The sequence below is a fragment of the Paramormyrops kingsleyae genome, chromosome 12 (genome assembly GCF_048594095.1).
Source record: "Paramormyrops kingsleyae isolate MSU_618 chromosome 12, PKINGS_0.4, whole genome shotgun sequence".
In the NCBI taxonomy this organism is placed as follows: Eukaryota; Metazoa; Chordata; class Actinopteri; order Osteoglossiformes; family Mormyridae; genus Paramormyrops; species Paramormyrops kingsleyae.
The window spans coordinates 14,047,752-14,065,269 of NC_132808.1; the positions used below are offsets into that span (position 1 = coordinate 14,047,752).

General features: G+C 44.5%; 1 protein-coding gene across 3 annotated transcripts; it reads left to right on the forward strand.

The window, feature by feature from the left end:
• The first annotated feature begins 1,845 nt into the window (after window positions 1–1,845).
• Window positions 1,846–14,741, forward strand: LOC111856485 (E3 ubiquitin-protein ligase DDB_G0292642-like). Of its 3 annotated transcripts, XM_023836476.2 has the most exons (7): window positions 1,846–2,335; window positions 2,959–3,086; window positions 12,017–12,120; window positions 12,877–12,995; window positions 13,288–13,388; window positions 13,520–13,693; window positions 13,989–14,741. In XM_023836476.2, exons 1-7 carry the CDS (start codon window positions 2,176–2,178, stop codon window positions 14,439–14,441), a joined length of 1,239 nt encoding a protein of 412 aa, XP_023692244.2. In that variant the 5' UTR covers window positions 1,846–2,175; the 3' UTR covers window positions 14,442–14,741. The 3 variants fall into 3 exon arrangements, 2 of the variants coding, with proteins under 2 accessions (XP_023692244.2, XP_072553622.1); XM_072697521.1 differs by lacking the exons at window positions 1,846–2,335; window positions 2,959–3,086 and adding an exon at window positions 3,100–4,489; XR_011981783.1 differs by lacking the exons at window positions 1,846–2,335; window positions 2,959–3,086; window positions 13,288–13,388; window positions 13,520–13,693; window positions 13,989–14,741 and having other exon boundaries at window positions 3,100–12,120; window positions 12,877–12,917.
• The last annotated feature ends 2,777 nt before the right edge of the window (window positions 14,742–17,518 follow it).

Consider the following 17,518-nt stretch of genomic DNA (forward strand, 5'->3'; position numbering starts at 1 on the left):
TGACACTTTCAGGCTCTCATGCTCACCCAAGAAGTCTTGTGGCAAATTTATATTATTCCATTATAAACCTAAAATTAGCTACATCCATAGCGTTGGGGCTGTTTGCAAACCCTACAGATTATATACAAGTAATGAAGCTCTTATACATACATGTAAATGAGTGTGCAGACTTGTCTCGAAATGAAAATCTCACTCCAGCCAGCTGACCAAAGTTGGCAACCCTGTGCTGATATGAACGGTAACAAACTGTCAAATGTTAAATACAGTAGTGCACCTGTATCCATGGGGGATACGTTCCAAGACCTACCAGAGAGATCCGAAACTGTGGATAATAGCAAACAGTATAAATTACTTTTGGTGTACTCACATACCTATGATAAATTTTAATTTATAAATTACACTGAGACCGTGGTTACCAAATCAGCGGATACGGAGGTTTCACTATGCTGCTCTAGTGAGCTTCCTAACCAACAATAATGTTAGCCTGCTAGCTAACTATCTAGTCAACTAAACCATTACTGTCACGCCCAGCAGGGTAGGACAGCCCAATTAGAAATCTTCGCCAAGCCTTTAAAACCTGACGTGCCCTAGCACCGTTTGCGAAGTCTTTCGGTTTGCCTTGTCTCTTCCTGACCTGCCCATTTCTCGCTCACCTGCCCCCGTTCTGCCTGTTCCTGCTCTACCTGCTCCCATTCTGCCTGCTCCTGATCCGCCCGCAACCCTCTGTCTGTTCTGCTCTGTGTTTCTGCTTCTCATCGCTTGTGTACTCGTAGGACTGACTCCTCTGGATACTACTCAGGAACTGTTCTCCCAACAACGCCTTTTGACTATCAATTCCATCTCTGGTTGACCATCTTCCTTAGTATATCTTCTGGACTGATGTCAGGGATGATGTCAGGAGCATACGGTCCTGCTGGGGGGGCTGCTGCTCCTGGTGGAGGTGCCAATGACCTCTCTTTCCTTATCCAAGCGGGCCAGCAGTTTGCACAGCAGATGCAGCAGCAGAACCCAGAGCTGATCGAACAGCTGAGGAGTCAGATTCGCAGCCGAACGCCGAGCGCCAGCAATGAGGATCAGCCTTGATACTCACACTGATAATATATTCATCAAGTGAAGACAGTCTGCCCTCATGTTATTTTCATTTATTTTTTCCAACTCCAGGGATAAAGTGTTTAACTTGCATGTCTGGCCCCTTTTGTCCATCTGACTTTTGTTTAAAATAAGAGGAAAATCAACAAAACCAAAAAAAAAGTACTGAAGAGAGATTGTTTCTGGAAAAGTCACAGCAGTTTTCACAACCATGTAAAGGTCACATTCATTATAGTGGAGTAAATACTGTCAGTGTAGCATGTGGTTTAGCTGTCATGCAGATCCATTCCCAGCAGGAAAACCCTTTCATATAAGGAAGTAATAATCCGCTCCCCCAGGAGCCAAACTTAGCCTGTGAATTTATTTTTCTTCATGACATCAATGCAATTATTAACATTTGCACAGCTGTTTGTATAAGAAATGGCCAATTACATCATTCTGAGCTTTCAGTAGTGTATCATTAACTGAACTTTTTTATGACGTCCTTTATTGGTTGTGTGAGGAAAAGCAGTTCATGCGGTCTTCCCTAAGAGTTCCGTAAGATTTTGTGAGTTGATTATTTTTTAATTACAGCCTCCTAAAACTGCTCCTTCCTGATAACTTGTTTCATTCTCTCTCTCTCTCTCTCTCTCTCTCTCCCCTGTTTGATTAAATCAATCTATGGAAAGAAAGAAAAAAAAAAAAAAAAAAAAAAAAAAGAAATCTTCGCCAAGCCTTTAAAACCTGACGTGCCCTAGCACCGTTTGCGAAGTCTTTCGGTTTGCCTTGTCTCTTCCTGACCTGCCCATTTCTCGCTCACCTGCCCCCGTTCTGCCTGTTCCTGCTCTACCTGCTCTCATTCTGCCTGCTCCTGATCCGCCCGCAACCCTCTGTCTGTTCTGCTCTGTGTTTCTGCTTCTCATCGCTTGTGTACTCGTAGGACTGACACCTCTGGATACTACTCAGGAACTGTTCTCCCAACAATGCCTTTTGACTATCAATTCCATCTCTGGTTGACCATCTTCCTTAGTATATCTTCTGGACTCCAGCAATCAGGTGTATGGTCACCTCAGTCTCCTGTCTGACAGAAAGTGTCGATGTACGAATATGAACTCCAGGGAGACCCAGCAGCAGCCACTTAATACCCAGGCGAGTGTCGGTAAAATTACCCAACTTATACACCAGCTCATGGAGGCAAAAGCTGGAGAGAACACAGTACCATCCCCTGCCCTGCGCACTGCTAGCCTGGATCATGTGGCACAACCGGGTAAGTACAATGCCAATCCTAACTGCAATGTTGGCTCCTCAGTGGTGGAACGAACTTCCTCTTGTCCTTTCCTGTCTTCAAACGTCATCTGAAGACACAGCTCTTCAAGGAGTACCTAGGAGACTAACACCCCCCTTACTGTCCACTCTCTCCATTTAAAAAATTTTTTCCCTAACAAGGTTTTTATACAATAGGGTTCTTCAAATCTGGACCTCGATTCCAAATCCAGGCCTTGTTTTCAGTTCTCCCAGGTAGTTAGTTTAATAATTACTGATTCTGATTGGTCAGAGGCTTCACACCTGACTGACAGGTAAAGGAAGGCTGGAAAACCAGCAATGTTCGGACCTCGAGGACCGTGATTTGAATAACCCTGTTATACAACATACTTAGTAGTGACTTGGTTTTAATGACAGTTGTTGATTTTAGGTCTAGCTTTATAGATCGAAGAACAGTCATGGACTACAAAGCACTGTTGTAAGTCGCTCTGGAAAAGAGCGTCTGCTAAATGCTGTAAATGTACTTCCTTCTTAATGCAATGTGAACTCTACATACTGTAGAGGAGCACACAGAGAAATTTCTCGAGGACAGCACTCAGGTTTGCTTTCTCATATCTCTTATGACAGGAATGGTTCTCGAGTTGGCAACACCACATAGGATCAATAGAAATCCATTCCTGGACTCCGCCCACGAAGTGCTCGACCATCCTGTGGTGGAGAGGAGTCTCGGGGATCACCTTGGAGCCTCATATTCGGTATTCCAGCTCTAATATCTTTTAACAGAAGCAAAGTGTTCAGTTCTTAATGACAGAAATGTGATGCCCAGTACACAGACAAGGCGCACACCAATTATTTTAATAGTTAAGAAAGTGCGTCAATTCAGCTGTAACGAGATATTAGTTTAGTATGTTGGGTTGGTAACTGTTGCACTCCTCGTGGTTTTCCAGATGTTTGCATGTGCCCATGTGATATGAAATGAGATGGAATAAAAATGGGCCAATAACTTTAAGCTGCTTTGATCAGTGGACTCTGGGGGACATTGCACACCCCTTGGATTGTCAGGTCATCTATGGTTACAATAGTTATTATTTTGCATCCAGTTAATGCGCAATGGGGCAATGCATGGTTTATAGCTATTAACCCAGTCATGAACTATCCCATTGCGCATTATATGATACAAATAATTAATGACTATGACAGACAAAGAGAACCTGAAAATCAAATGGTTCGGGAAGGTGTTCCATAGTCGAGGGGCGGCAGAACAGAAAGCCCGATCACTCATGGTGCTGAGTTTGGCCCTGGGAGATGATTTGTAGATCATAGAGACCGTGTTGAGGTAAGGGGGGTAAGTAGTTCTTTTAGGTAAAGGGAGGCATTACCATGAATGCATTGGTGAGTGATGCGGGAAACCTTGTATTTGATCCTCGCAGAAATGGGAAGCCAGTGTAGTGACTGAAGAATGGGTGTAATGTGTTCATATTTTCGAACTCTCATCAGAATCCTTGCTGCACTGTTTTGTATGTATTGGAGTCTGTTGGGTTGAAATTGTATATATATTATCACTCACGTGTATTCTTAAGAATGCATAACTTGTTTCATGAAGCCACTGTGTAAGTGTTTACCAGTAATTTTCCATCACGTGCAGCAGATGAGCCCACCTCTGCTGTACACTCTGTTGTTCCTGTTCCCACTTCCACTTTCCCATTGCATCCTATCCCATTCCAAATGTTGTTCACACCCACAATGTAACCTGATCAGTATGTTTACCTTATAGTATAAATAAACTCTGTCAGGGGCCACACCTTGGAAGCTATCACTGTAACTCACTGTAGAAGGTGTGGCTCCCCTTGTACAAGTAAAACAGCGCGTGTCTCATACTCTGTGGGCCAGCAGCCGGGGGGGGCTGATCACTCTCCCCGACATAAAACTTGGTCCTTCGAGCCGGATTCACAAACCAGTGATCCGTGGGGATCGGGAATCCTGAGGACATCACCGGGGCGCCGAGAGGAGCGACACCGAAGTCTGTCGACAGCCGCTCGTCTAAGACGGGTCGAAAAAGTCCTGGAACGTGAGAATTCGTGACCAGGCCGGTGGTTAGAACTGCGCTCGACGCCTGGTGATGCCTGACGGACCCCGACCGTCGTGACTGACCCCAGAGGTGAGACGTTTGGTTATATTTCGCCGAAAGGAAATAGTTTGGTTATATTTCGCCGAAAGGAAATAGTCTAAATTTGGTTATATTTCGCCGAAAGGAAATAATCTAAATTTGGTTATATTTCGCCGAAAGGAAATAATCTAAATTGGTTATATTTCGCCGAAAGGAAATAGTTGAATTAGAATTTAATTGACCTGTTAATTGACAAAGGCTAGAGTTGGCCGTAATCAACCGGGTATGAATGTTTGTGTGAATGTGGAGGACTAAGTGATTTATAGAATCCTAGGCTGATTCTACCAGTCCTGTTGTTTCTTTGCCTGAGAAGAAAGACGTACTGGTGATTGGGAGATCAAGGACGGGTTCCATCCCTGAAAACTGACACCGCTGCACAGATAGTGTGCAGTAGAAGGCCGTGTTAGTGTCCTCTCCCTAATCTCGTGCCAGAGAATTTCTGCTCAGGACCCTTGTAGTAATAACAAAAGACAAATAAAAGGATGGGAAAGGGGCAAAGTAAACAGCCATCCTTAGAGGGAGATGAGAAGTTTATGGAAGGATATGTAGAAGGAGCAGGGACTATAAGTAATCAAAGGTGGAGAAGAAAGCACGGGTTTGGAGGAAGCCTCCATACGACAGACCTTCTCAAGTTACAGAGCGATTTAAAACTAGAAATGTTGCGCACTAAAAATAGCAGAAAGTTGGACAGACGGAAGAAGGAGTACAAGCTGTCAGAAAAATGGTTGGAACAAAGTAAATTAAGAGAAGCAACTAGACAGGAAAAGAAAGGTAAAAGGAAAGAAAAACTTGCAGCCGTAGCACTAGTCACTCCTGATGAGGAAAGTGCAGCAAAGACCCCACGTAGACAGAAAGCACCTACCGCTCCTCCGCTGTCGCAGCTGACATCGGAAGCAGCACTAAAAGACAAGCCGACAGCAGCGCCTAGAACGCTGACACCACATTCTGCTCCATTAGCGTCATTGGCACCAGAATCTCCTTTCCATCCAATGGTGACCCGAAGCAGGGATCCTTCACTGTATCCAGTGAAAGATTTAGAGTCATGCAAAACTAAATTCCACCCCAGTAGCGAAGACGGGGCATCAACCCCAGAGTTCCAATGCCCCATGGTGGAAGTCGCGAATCCTGATAGGGGGCAGGACGGAACAGGTCCCGAAATAATGTTAGTGTATAGACCCTGGGCAGCAGAGGATAGGTCAGCAGCTTTAAAAGGGATACCCCCTGTTGAGGAAGGTGTAGGAGAATTTTGGGAAGCGGTGTTAGAACTTCAAAGCAGCTTCCACCTAAACGGGAGAGAAATGTTCCAATGCCTGAGGCAACTGTTTAATCACAAATGGGGCAGAGTTGCAGGAGATTTCACAGGGCATGCGTATGACGGAACACCCCTCCCGCATGATTCATCTGCCCTGAGACACAGCCTAAGGCAGCTAGAAGAAAGAGTCAGAGAAAGATTCACAAGGAGAGCAGATTACGGTAAAATCTCACAATGCAGACAGAAAGAAGGGGAAGAACCAGAAGACTTCCTAGACAGATTGAGACCAGTTTTCAGAAGTAATTCAGGCATTCCCCCAGATAGTGATGAGGCCGGAGTATACCAACAACAATTAAAAAGGGCATTCCTTGCCGGCCTAAACCCTGAACTTAAACGGTATATAGATAAACATTGGGTCCATCAGAATACAGGCTCAGTGCAGCAAGCTATAGAGTACGCCCAGCACGCACAAAAAGCACAAAAACAAAAGGGAGAAGCGACCTTCGCAGCCTCTGGCGATACAATCGCAGTAGTCTATTCAGGCCCCCAGAGCAGGGGAAGTTACAGAGGCCGAGGAGGTAGAGGTCGAGGTCGAGGAAGAGGTGGTAGGCCAGAAAACTCGCCTCAGTATGATAACAAATGCTGGAATTGTGGAAAACCAGGTCATATAGCTAAGCAGTGTAGAACTAAACGTGTAAATAACCCAAACTCGACAGAAAATGATCAGTGACGCCAAGCTGAGAAACCGCAGGCACCACTTCTCCCACCCCCGCTAGGGCCCCCACTAGATAGGGAGGAGGAGGAGGTTGACCTTCCAGCGGTGTGTCAGCTGATAGCGCTTAAACAGCCTGCAGAACTGCCTAGGCGGCGGGTTATTATAAATGGACAGACATATGATTGTTTATGTGACACGGGAGCCTGTAGAACAGTATTAACTACAACTCCGCCAAAAGCAACATTCTCTACTTCAACAGTATATGTGAGAACGGCCGGAGGGCAATCTGAGACCCATCAATTAACTAATCCCATAACGGTAAAAGATGAAGAGACAGGGACAGAGTGTGAGGTCCAAGTTCTGGTGAGCCCGTCATGCCCAGTAAACTTACTAGGAAGAGACCTTATGGTCCAGATGGGCATAAGCATTGTTGCCACGACCACAGGCATGAAAGCAATAATAGACAGGCAAGCTCTAGTGGTCCATGGATCGTCAGTTCCGCAGTATTATTGGTCTTTGGACCTAGGCCAAACACCACAAGCTCGGGAGTTGCTAAGGAAAACTAGAGTAAAGCAGGGAGTAGATAAGGTCCAATTTATGCCCGACGATGGCCTTCATGTGACCATGTGGTACAAACCCACACCTGGCCCCGACTACCGATATGATCGGCAGTTTCACGCTATGGGACCACCCCAGGTCACATTGCAGTATCTGTATGTTAATCCCACAACTGGCTACGCTGCAGCTTCAGTGTTATTGGATCCTAAACAACAAAATTTATTTAGGGAAAAGGTGCCCCATGTGTCATTATCAAAGCCACCCCAGGGTAGATGGCAAGATCTCAGGTATTTTGTGGAAGATGCCTCTCACAGATCTGCATCTTATCAGCCAGACCCAAATTCAGATTGGAAACATGATAAAAGCACAGGGGTTTGGAGGTTCCCCCTCGGATGGAGAATTAAAGTCACACCTGTGACACATTTAGATGAACCTGAATGACAAGATCTATTATCAGCCGAGGCAACGGAGGACCCAGAACTGAGCCACATCCCTGAGGGACTGTGGTCCAACTCCCCTACGGATGTAGGATTAATTAAAGGGTTCCCTCCTTACAAAGTGACCCTGAGATCAGATCACCGCCCAGTGGTACGACAGTACCCATTAAAGCCTGAAGCTGAACAAGGCATAGCCCCAGTAGTGCAAGACATGCTGGCATCAGGGATACTGAGGGGGGCGCCAGAGTCCACGTGTAATACCCCTATTTTCCCAGTGCAAAAAGCGAATACGGGTAAATGGAGAATGGTACAGGATCTGAGACCAATCAATGACATCGTGCAACATGCAGCACCAGATGTCCCAAACCCTCATCTCCTACTCAATTCATTGACACCAGACAAAAAATATTTTTCGGTAGTGGATCTGAGCAATGCGTTCTTCTCAGTACCCCTACATCCAGAGTCACAACATTTGTTTGGTTTTACCTATAGGGGACAAAAGTATACATATACCAGACTCCCACAAGGGTTCTCAGAATGTCCACATGTGTACACCATGGCCCTCAGGTACTCAATGAGTACATGTCCCACGCCAGCCCATAGTCAAGTGTTACTATACGTGGACGACATACTGATAGCCTCAGACACAGAACAACACTGTAAAGAAGCTACACTAACAGTATTAAGGCATCTGTACGAAACCGGACATAAGGCATCAAAACAGAAATTACAATACTGCCAGACTGAAGTAGTGTATCTAGGACATAGACTTTCCCAGTATGGTCGTTCACTGCTAGGATCCAGAAAAAAGGCAATACAGGAAGCACCCAAACCACACACGAAGCAACAGATGATGTCCTTTTTAGGACTCTGCAACTACTGCAGGGCATGGCTTCCAGATTATACAGCCTTGGTCCAACCTTTACAATCCCTAATATACGGGAAAGACATGGCCCTAAGGGACAAAATTGAGTGGACCAGAGAAGGGGAAGCAGCATTCACAAACCTTAAACTAATGCTGCAAACTAACACCACATTGGCTCTGCCAGACTACAAACAGCCCTTCATCCTGTGTGTTGACGCGAGTCAAGGCTACATGAAAGCAGTATTGACACAGCCTTTCGGGTCTAAAGACAGACCATTGGCATTTTACTCCAAACGCTTAGATGCAGTTGCAGCAGGTTTCCCCCGATGCCTACAGGCCTGTGCAGCAGCAGCGGAAGCTGTAACAATGTCAGCAGAATTAGTGTTATGCCACCCACTCACTTTGAAAGTTCCACACTCAGTTTCATTGATACTGTTACAGACACCACTCCCTTTCCTGACACATGCTAGACACCTCGCTCTAGTTTCACTTTTACTTTCACAACCAAATATCACATTGCAGAGATGCGGCCCTTTAAATCCAAGCACTCTTCTTCCATCAGCTATGGATGGTGAACCACACTCATGCAAAGCCACAGTAGAGGAACAAACAAAACCAAGACATGATATTTCTCAAACGCCACTATCCAACTCAGCAACTGTTACATATGCTCACATATGCCCACACATGCGGAAGGTCCCGCAATATTTGCTAAGCCCATGAATAAATCCCAGGCTAAATGTGCATCTTCGTTTGGAGGGGTTGGATATCAGCATTCTGGTATCACCATTAATGACACGAATCCCTATGCCCCAGGACTTATTAATGGTACTTGCAATCTCCTGTTCTGGATCGACTTCAATGTCACTAAATCCAATTCCTTATTTCCATTCTCTGTTTTCATGAACAAGGACCCAGGAACATTTAACCATACAATGTGTTATGACCAGATGTATGGTACACGTCTTTTAGGTAACACCACGAACTGTGACCAAATTGCTGTTTCAGGTGAAGGTGCGCCAGTCAACATGTCAGGCCCCAGCAATGGGTCCTATTGGGTGCAAGGTGTAGCCTGGTTATGTGGTAGTCGTGCTTACTTTGTGCTGCCACCCAATTGGTATGGGGTTTGCGCGCCCATCTTCATTTCAGATCATACCTTTATTGTATCAACCAGTTCTGTTTCAGGTTCCACTCGCAGACGACGTTCTACCGCACCAGTACTACAGCCACATGACAGCGTCTGGGGAACTGATGTGCCCCCAGAGTTCAAACATTGGTCCACAGACCAGAAGGTTTTATTAGCACTGTTCCCCTGGGTCGGAGTAGCAAAGAACACTTTACGCCTGGAAACCATTGAGTATCGCTTAGGCCTTTTTATTAATAATTCTATTATAATTGATGAGCAACAAAATGGATGTCACGAGGCAGATGGTGATTCAGAACCGTATGGTGCTCGATATGTTAACAGCGGCCCAAGGAGGTGTTTGTGTTTTATTGAACAATACTTGTTGTACATACATTCCAGATAATGTCCATTCCCCTAACATGACTGACGCCATGAACTGTCTCAGAGATCTTCGGAAAGCCATGGCCGAGGACTTTCACCCTAGTACATCCTGGTTTGATTGGCTATTTCAAGGGGGATGGCTCGGACTATTCAAATTTGTTGTAATAATGGTTATCACATGTTTGATTTTTCTTTGTATTCTTTCCATTTGCCTTATACCATGTTGTAAAGCTGTGATTAGCAGAATGGTTGTTAATTCTTTTGTTGTAGCATACACTGCCCTGAGCCAACAAGAGTTCCTCGCTGATGAAGAACATGATGACACCGTTGTTTAGTGATGCCGCCCACAGAAAATGTTTAGGCAAGATGTGGATGGCGGATGTAAAATACACGGTTCATGATAAACAGGAGGGACTGTTGGGTTGAAATTGTATATATATTATCACTCACGTGTATTCTTAAGAATGCATAACTTGTTTCATGAAGCCACTGTGTAAGTGTTTACCAGTAATTTTCCATCACGTGCAGCAGATGAGCCCACCTCTGCTGTACGCTCTGTTGTTCCTGTTCCCACTTCCACTTTCCCATTGCATCCTATCCCATTCCAAATGTTGTTCACACCCACAATGTAACCTGATCAGTATGTTTACCTTATAGTATAAATAAACTCTGTCAGGGGCCACACCTTGGAAGCTATCACTGTAACTCACTGTAGAAGGTGTGGCTCCCCTTGTACAAGTAAAACAGCGCGTGTCTCATACTCTGTGGGCCAGCAGCCAGGGGGGGCTGATCACTCTCCCCGACAGAGTCTTTGAAGATTCTTGTTGGACATTCCAAAGACAAGTGAATTGCAGTAGTCGAGTCTGGAGGAGATAGAGGCGTGAACTAGTTTTTCAGCATCTGGCAAGGTGAGAGTAGGACGGAGTTTTGCAATATTTCTGAGGTGGTGGAATAAAGTCTTACAGAGATGTTTAATATGAGCTTCAAAAGTGAGTTGAGGATCAAATCTTACACCAAGGTTCATGGCTGATGAGGCGATGAGAATGTCATAACCAGAGACTGTAATGCTGGGTATGGGGACTGACTGAAGCTGATGCAGGGTACCAACCAAGATCTCTTCAGTTTTAGAGCAGTTTAAGAAAATTTTGTTTCATCCACAATCTGATCTCCTCAAGACAGATGCTGAGTATCAATGGCATTGATGGTGATGATGATGCTGCAGAGGAGTATTTATCATTTTTCATGTAAAGCTGCATGTCATCAGCATAACAGTGAAATGAAACTCCATAGTGACTAATGATATAGCCATGTATAAAGTGAAAGGGATGGGGCCGAGAACTGACCCCTGGGGGACTCCACGTTTCACATTGTGTGTCCGGGACCATGCATTTCCAAAGGAAATGTACTCTGTTCTGTCAGCAAGACAAGATTGAAACCAAGACGAGACAGTGTCAGTTGGTCCAATGGTGTGATGTAACCAATTGTGGAGTATATCATGGTCAATAGTGTCAAATGCAGCAGACAAATCAAGGAGGATGAGCAGAGAAGGTGAGCCTGCATCAGCTGCCATCAACAAGTCATTTGTGACTCTAATCAAAGCTGTTTCTGTGCTATGGGCAGAGCGAAAACCAGACTGAAATTTTTCAAAGATGTTATTGTTTTTGAGGTGATCCTGAATATATATGGCAACTACTTTCTCCAGTACTTTAGACAGGAATGGAAGGTTGGAGATAAGCCTATAACTGGCAAAAACTTCTAGATCAAGAGTGGGTTTTTAAAGAAGTGGTCGGATTATAGTGGTTTTTAAAGCAGATTGAATATAGCCAGCCTGGAGAGAGTGGTTAATGACTGTGGTGATCAAAGGAGTGATGGCAGAGATATTTGCTTTCACTAAAGCTGTAGGAAAGGGATCCAGAGCACAGGTGTAGGGTTTCATCTTCCTAATAATTTCTTCAACCTATTGTTGTGAAACTTCTACGAAGCAGTTGAGAGGCTGGACAATCTCACTCCGTGGAGCAGATAGATCTGGGGGACCATCATAAACATTCTCAATGAACTGGAAGATCAACTGGTTTCATGGGTCTTCCAATACCGTCGTATTCCCGAAGGTGGTTTTGGATCAGGGACCCCAATTTGTCTCATGGGTGTTCAAAGCCTGAACATCTCTAAAAGTCTGTCTTCCAGCTAGGACCTCCAGTCCCATGGCCTGGCGGAGTGGACCGACCAGGTGATTACCAAACACCTCCGACTGGCCTGTCATCTCCCAGAATACACCCAACATACCAGAGGTAACCGGTAACACAGTTGTCCCCTTTTTGAGTGTGTTTGGGATTTCAGCCGCCCTTTTTCCTCTGGGATGTGCAGACTGGATGGGCAGGGTGGTGGTGACAACTGTCATAGCCAGTGGGATGGGACAGCCCAATTAGAAATTTTCGCCCAGCTTTTACAACCGGACATGCCCTTGCCCTCATGCCGGTTGTGAAGTGTTTCCTAGCTGAAACATATTGAACGTGCTACTCACCCGGTCTTTCGGTTTGCCTTGCTTGTGCCTGTCTCGCCTGCCCCCTATCCTGCCCTGCCTGCCCCCCATCCAGCTGCCACTGCCCGTCTGTCCTGCCCCATGTGCCTGCTCCTCCTCACTTATAGGACTGATTCCCCCAGCTACTGACAACTGAGGAATTGTTCTCATGAAAGTGGCTTTTGCCCATTGATTCCATCTCAGGTCGTCCATCTTGTTCTCTCAGTTCTCTGTCTGACCACAACTACAAAGATCTTTATTCAGCAACAACAACAAATACACTAACAAGAATGAGCTTTAAAAAGGCAATATTCTTCTTGCACTTTCACAGGTGACAAAACAAATGAACTGATTGGCTGATTCAGATGGTGCAGGCTAAAGTTGACCAATTAAGTGGGCAAAGCAGAAATATGGGTGGGCATTGCCCACTTGTAGATCAAGCCATAATTTGGAAGTACAGTATCAGTGCATGACGACGGTATGCAAAAGCAATAACAGATGACAGAGTCTTTGTGCTTATCCACAGTAAGGAAGTGCATCGTGATACTGCATCTAATAGCGACAAAATGACGACCCAGCAGGAGCTGAAGCGTTATAATCCCTGGGACAGAACCTTAAAGTTTGTGAATAGGAGGGATGACATCAGTAAGCATTATAATGTGCACAGTGTTTCAAATGACAATGACAATAAAGTCTATCTATCTATAGAACACTTGTAATGTTAAAATGTAAGAAGGCAGCTGGAACATACAAACATACTAATACTCTCTGGGTCTATTAGGATCTGTTACAAAAATATGGTGAATGTAGCATCATTGTTCAAAATACATAATGTCCTTTTTAATCTATAATTTATGGGAAAGAAAATTTGTTGCCTTGCATATGTCTGTCTCAGGGTGGTCTGTGTAGTTTTTGTAAAAATGCACTTTGTCTGTAGCCCTGGATGACGACCCAGAGACCCTGAGGGCGGAAATGTCCTGTGGACACGCTGTCAGCCCAGAGTCTCTGACTGCTTGGTGTCAAAGTCTCCTTGATAAGGTGTGAAACTTTATTTAGTCACTATATTAGTCCTTTCTGTTTCTCCCTAAAGCAGCTTTGCATCTATTCAGCATTTTGATTGCATTTGCAGGGTTTCTCCCTCTAACTCAAGCTTTGCCATTAAACTGTAGGATCAGTACAAGTTCACATGTCCGGCTCTGAAGGATGGAGGGAATCAGAAGTGTGGGAAGGAGTGGCCCTACGTGGAAGTTCGGAAAATGGCAGTGCTGACAGACAGCGAGCAGAGACATTTTGAGGAGACTATGGCAGCTCTGGCTGCTGCAAATTTCCATGACTATAAATCGGTAAGTATTATAGTGTGTGAGATAATCACCACCAGTCTGATTGTGCCTGTAAGCATTACTGATGCATCTTTAATAAATTGTACTTGACTGTGAATATTATTTCACTGGGGATAAGTGGTTATGGAAAATGGATGGATTATTGCACTTGATAGACTTAAATTAATATAGAATATTAATATGGAAGTCATGTAACTACAGAACTTAGTGAGACTTCAGGGATTATCCTAGTTTTAACAATTTGTCAGATGTAATAAATAAGGTAACTGAAATAAGATTTCTCTTTACTTGTATGAAGTGTCCCAAATGCCAGTCGTCTGTGGAACGGGAAGACTTGACCAATCTGAATGTACACTGCACGGTCTGCACTGCTGAGAAGGGCCGAACCTATGAATTCTGCTGGCAGTGCCTAAGGCAGTGGAAAGGGCCTGGGCCACGGTCCAACCGCTGCAACAACAAAGGCTGTACCAACAAGGATCTGGACCTGCTGAAGAAATGCTCCATGACTATTCTGCCAGAGGTGGAGAACGTGCAGTGCCCCTCCACACGCGCCTGTCCCACCTGTGGCGTACTGATCGAGCATGACAAGAGTGGCTGCAAGAACATAATCTGCTGGAGGTGTCAGAAGGAGTTCTGCTTCGTCTGTCTGAAGCTCACCGCTGAGTGTCTGGAGACCAGCAGTCACTATACACCCTGCTCTGATGGTGTCGCCCCCAGGCAGACATCAATGCCTACCTGGAAAAGAAATTAGATACATTTCCAATTAATTTACTCCCACTACACACAAATCATACATTTTCTGCTTCATATGCTACAGAACTAATATAACTTACAGTTACTGTTACTTACAGTACAGATCTATTTGTGTGTATTTGCTCTGTCTGTAAATGAATGATTTGATTGATTATGTATATTTACTCATTAGGAGAAAAATCAAAATGGTGCTGCACTAATGCAGTACAAGTGGTATAACCAGACATCATTCTTTTATCGGCAGGACAATGACTGGCCTTGATGGTCATTTTAACTTACATTAAACATTCTGCTTGTATTGCTAGTTTTATTTACTTTAAAATTTATTTTGATGGTACATGGTCCCTCCGTGCTATGCACTACCATATGAAATTTTTTTAAAAGCCATTGCTGCATGACAATATCACCATGTTAACAAGCTTCATCAGTGCCACGTGGGCTGTTGAAGGTGCAGCCTCAAAGCCTCCATGGTTGTTATAAGCTCTTTCGATTGTTGACTTACTAGTCTTAAATCAAAGCTCCATAATGCTACTTTAATGTTATCAAGAACACAGTAGAGTAACATCCATCCATTTTTGGTAACCGCTCCTCCTATTCAGGGTTGTGGGGGTCCGGAGCCAATCCCGGAGGCTGTGAGCACAAGGCAGGGAACAACCCAGGATGGGGCTCCAATCCATCGCAGGGTGCACACACACACACACACACACACACACCATTCACTCACACATGCACACCTCTGGGCAATTTAGTAACTTAAGTTCACCTTAGCATGTTTTTGGACCATGGGGCAAAACTAGAGAACTAGAATTCCACAACGACATCGTGGGAACAAGCCCTCTCCAACTATGTCAATTAGAAAATTTCAAACCCTCTGAACAAACAAATGACATACGTTCACGGTATGTTGTCTTGAGGATGATGATTGATATGTGTAGAATCATTAGTAAGAAGAGTCAAACATGTTGTCCTCTGTGACTGAGATTTAAATGCCTGCAAAACGGGAACTAATGTTTGTGCTGATCAAGCTTGTCAGATACACATGATTTAAGGTGAGTTCTCCACATTGAAAAGGAAGGAATGAGTGCTACATCCTGTCAGGCTCCCCCTGCAGGTTGTGGGCCCACAGGATGGTGGACCCATGTTATTCCTTTCAGGCTATGCCCAGACAGGCTTCATGGGTGAAGGTCTGGCCACCAGGCTCTTGCCTTCGAGCTCCTGCCCCAGGTCTGGCTCTGGGGGCAAGACCCCGGTCTCCTCAATCCAGGTGGGGTAACATAGTCCATTATATTGTGCATCATAAGGGTTTTCTGAATCATACTTAGCATGGTAGCTCACCCACAGTCGTGGCCAAAAGTTTTGAGAATGACACAAGTATTGGTTTTCACAAAGTTTGCTGCTTCGGTGTTTGTAGATCTTTTTGTCAGATGTTTCTATGGGTATACTGAAGTATAATTACAATCATTTCATAAGTGTCAAATGCTTTTATTGACAATTACATTTAGTTTATGCAAAGAGTCAATATTTGTAGTTTTGCCCCTTCTTTTTCAAGACCTCTGCAATCTGCCCTGGCATGCTGTCAAACTTCTGGGCCAAATCCTGACTGATGGCAGCCCATTCTTATAAAATCAAATGCTTGGAGTTTGTTAGAATTTGTGGGTTTTGTTTTTGTAGATTTCTGTTTGTCCACCTACCACTTCAGTATTGAGCAAAAGTTCTCAATGGGATTAAGGTCTGGGGAGTTTCCTGCCAGTGGAGCCAAAATGTCGATGTTTTGTTCCCTGAGCCACTCAGTTATCACTTTTGCCTTATGGCACGGTGCTCCATCATGCTGGAAGTGGCATTGTTCTTAACCAAATGGTTGGGAGAAGTTCTCAGAAGCTCTCAGAGGATGTTTTGGTAACATTCTTGGCTATGTTCTTAGGCAAAATTGTTAGATAGCCCACTCCCTTCGCTGAGAAGCAACCCAACACATGAATGGTCTCAGGATGCTTTACTGTTGGCATGACACAGGACTGATGGTAACACTCACCTTTTCTTGTCAGGACAATCTTTTTTCCAGATGCCCCAGACAATTGGAAAGGGGATTCATCAGAGAAAATGACTTTACCCCAGTCCTCAGCAGTCCAATCCCTGTACCATTTGCAGAATATCAGTCTGTCCCTGATGTTTTTCTTGGAGAGAAGTGGCTTCTTGACACCAGGCCATCCTCCAAAAGTCTTCGCCTCACTGTGCGTGCAGATGCACTCACACCTGCCTGCTGCCATTCCTGAGCAAGTTCTGCACTGGTGATACTGTGATCCTGCAGCTGAATGAACTTTAGGAGGCAGTCCTGGTGCTTGCTGGACTTTCTTGGGCGCCCTGAAGCCTTCTTCACAACAATTGAACCTCTCTCCTTGAAGTTCTTGATGATCCGATAAATGCTTGATTTAGGTGCAATCTTACTAGCAGCAATATCCTTGCCTGTGAAGCCCTTTTGTGCAAAGCAATGATGACTGTACATGTTTCCTTGCAGGTAACCATGGTTAACAGAGGAAGAACAATGATTTCAAGCACCACCATCCTTTTAAAGCATCCAGTCTGCTATTCTGACTCAATCAGCATGACAGAATGTTCTCCAATCTTGTCCTCATCAACACTGTCACCTGTGTTAATGGGAGAATCACTGAAATGATATCAGCTGGTCCTTTTGTGGCAGGGCTGACATGAAGTGGAAATAGTTTTTTTGGGATTAAGTTCATTTTCATGGCAAAGAGGAACTTTTCAATTAACCCTTTCAGGCTCAAATTGAGTTTTTGTTGCTAAAGGACACCCAAGACCTGCAGTGGTACTTTTGAGGAAAAAAAACTCATAAAATATGTATCTGGGGTAATAAGGTAGTTAGTTTTTAACTGTTGCAAATCAGCAACGCCTGCCTTGAGAGGGTTAATTGCAATTCATCTGATCACTCTTCATAACATTCTGGAGAATATGCAAATTGTCATCATAAGAACTGAGGCAGCAGACTTTGTGAAAATTAATATTTGTCTCATTCTCAAACTTTTGGCCATGGCTGTTAACGAAAACCAACACTAAACT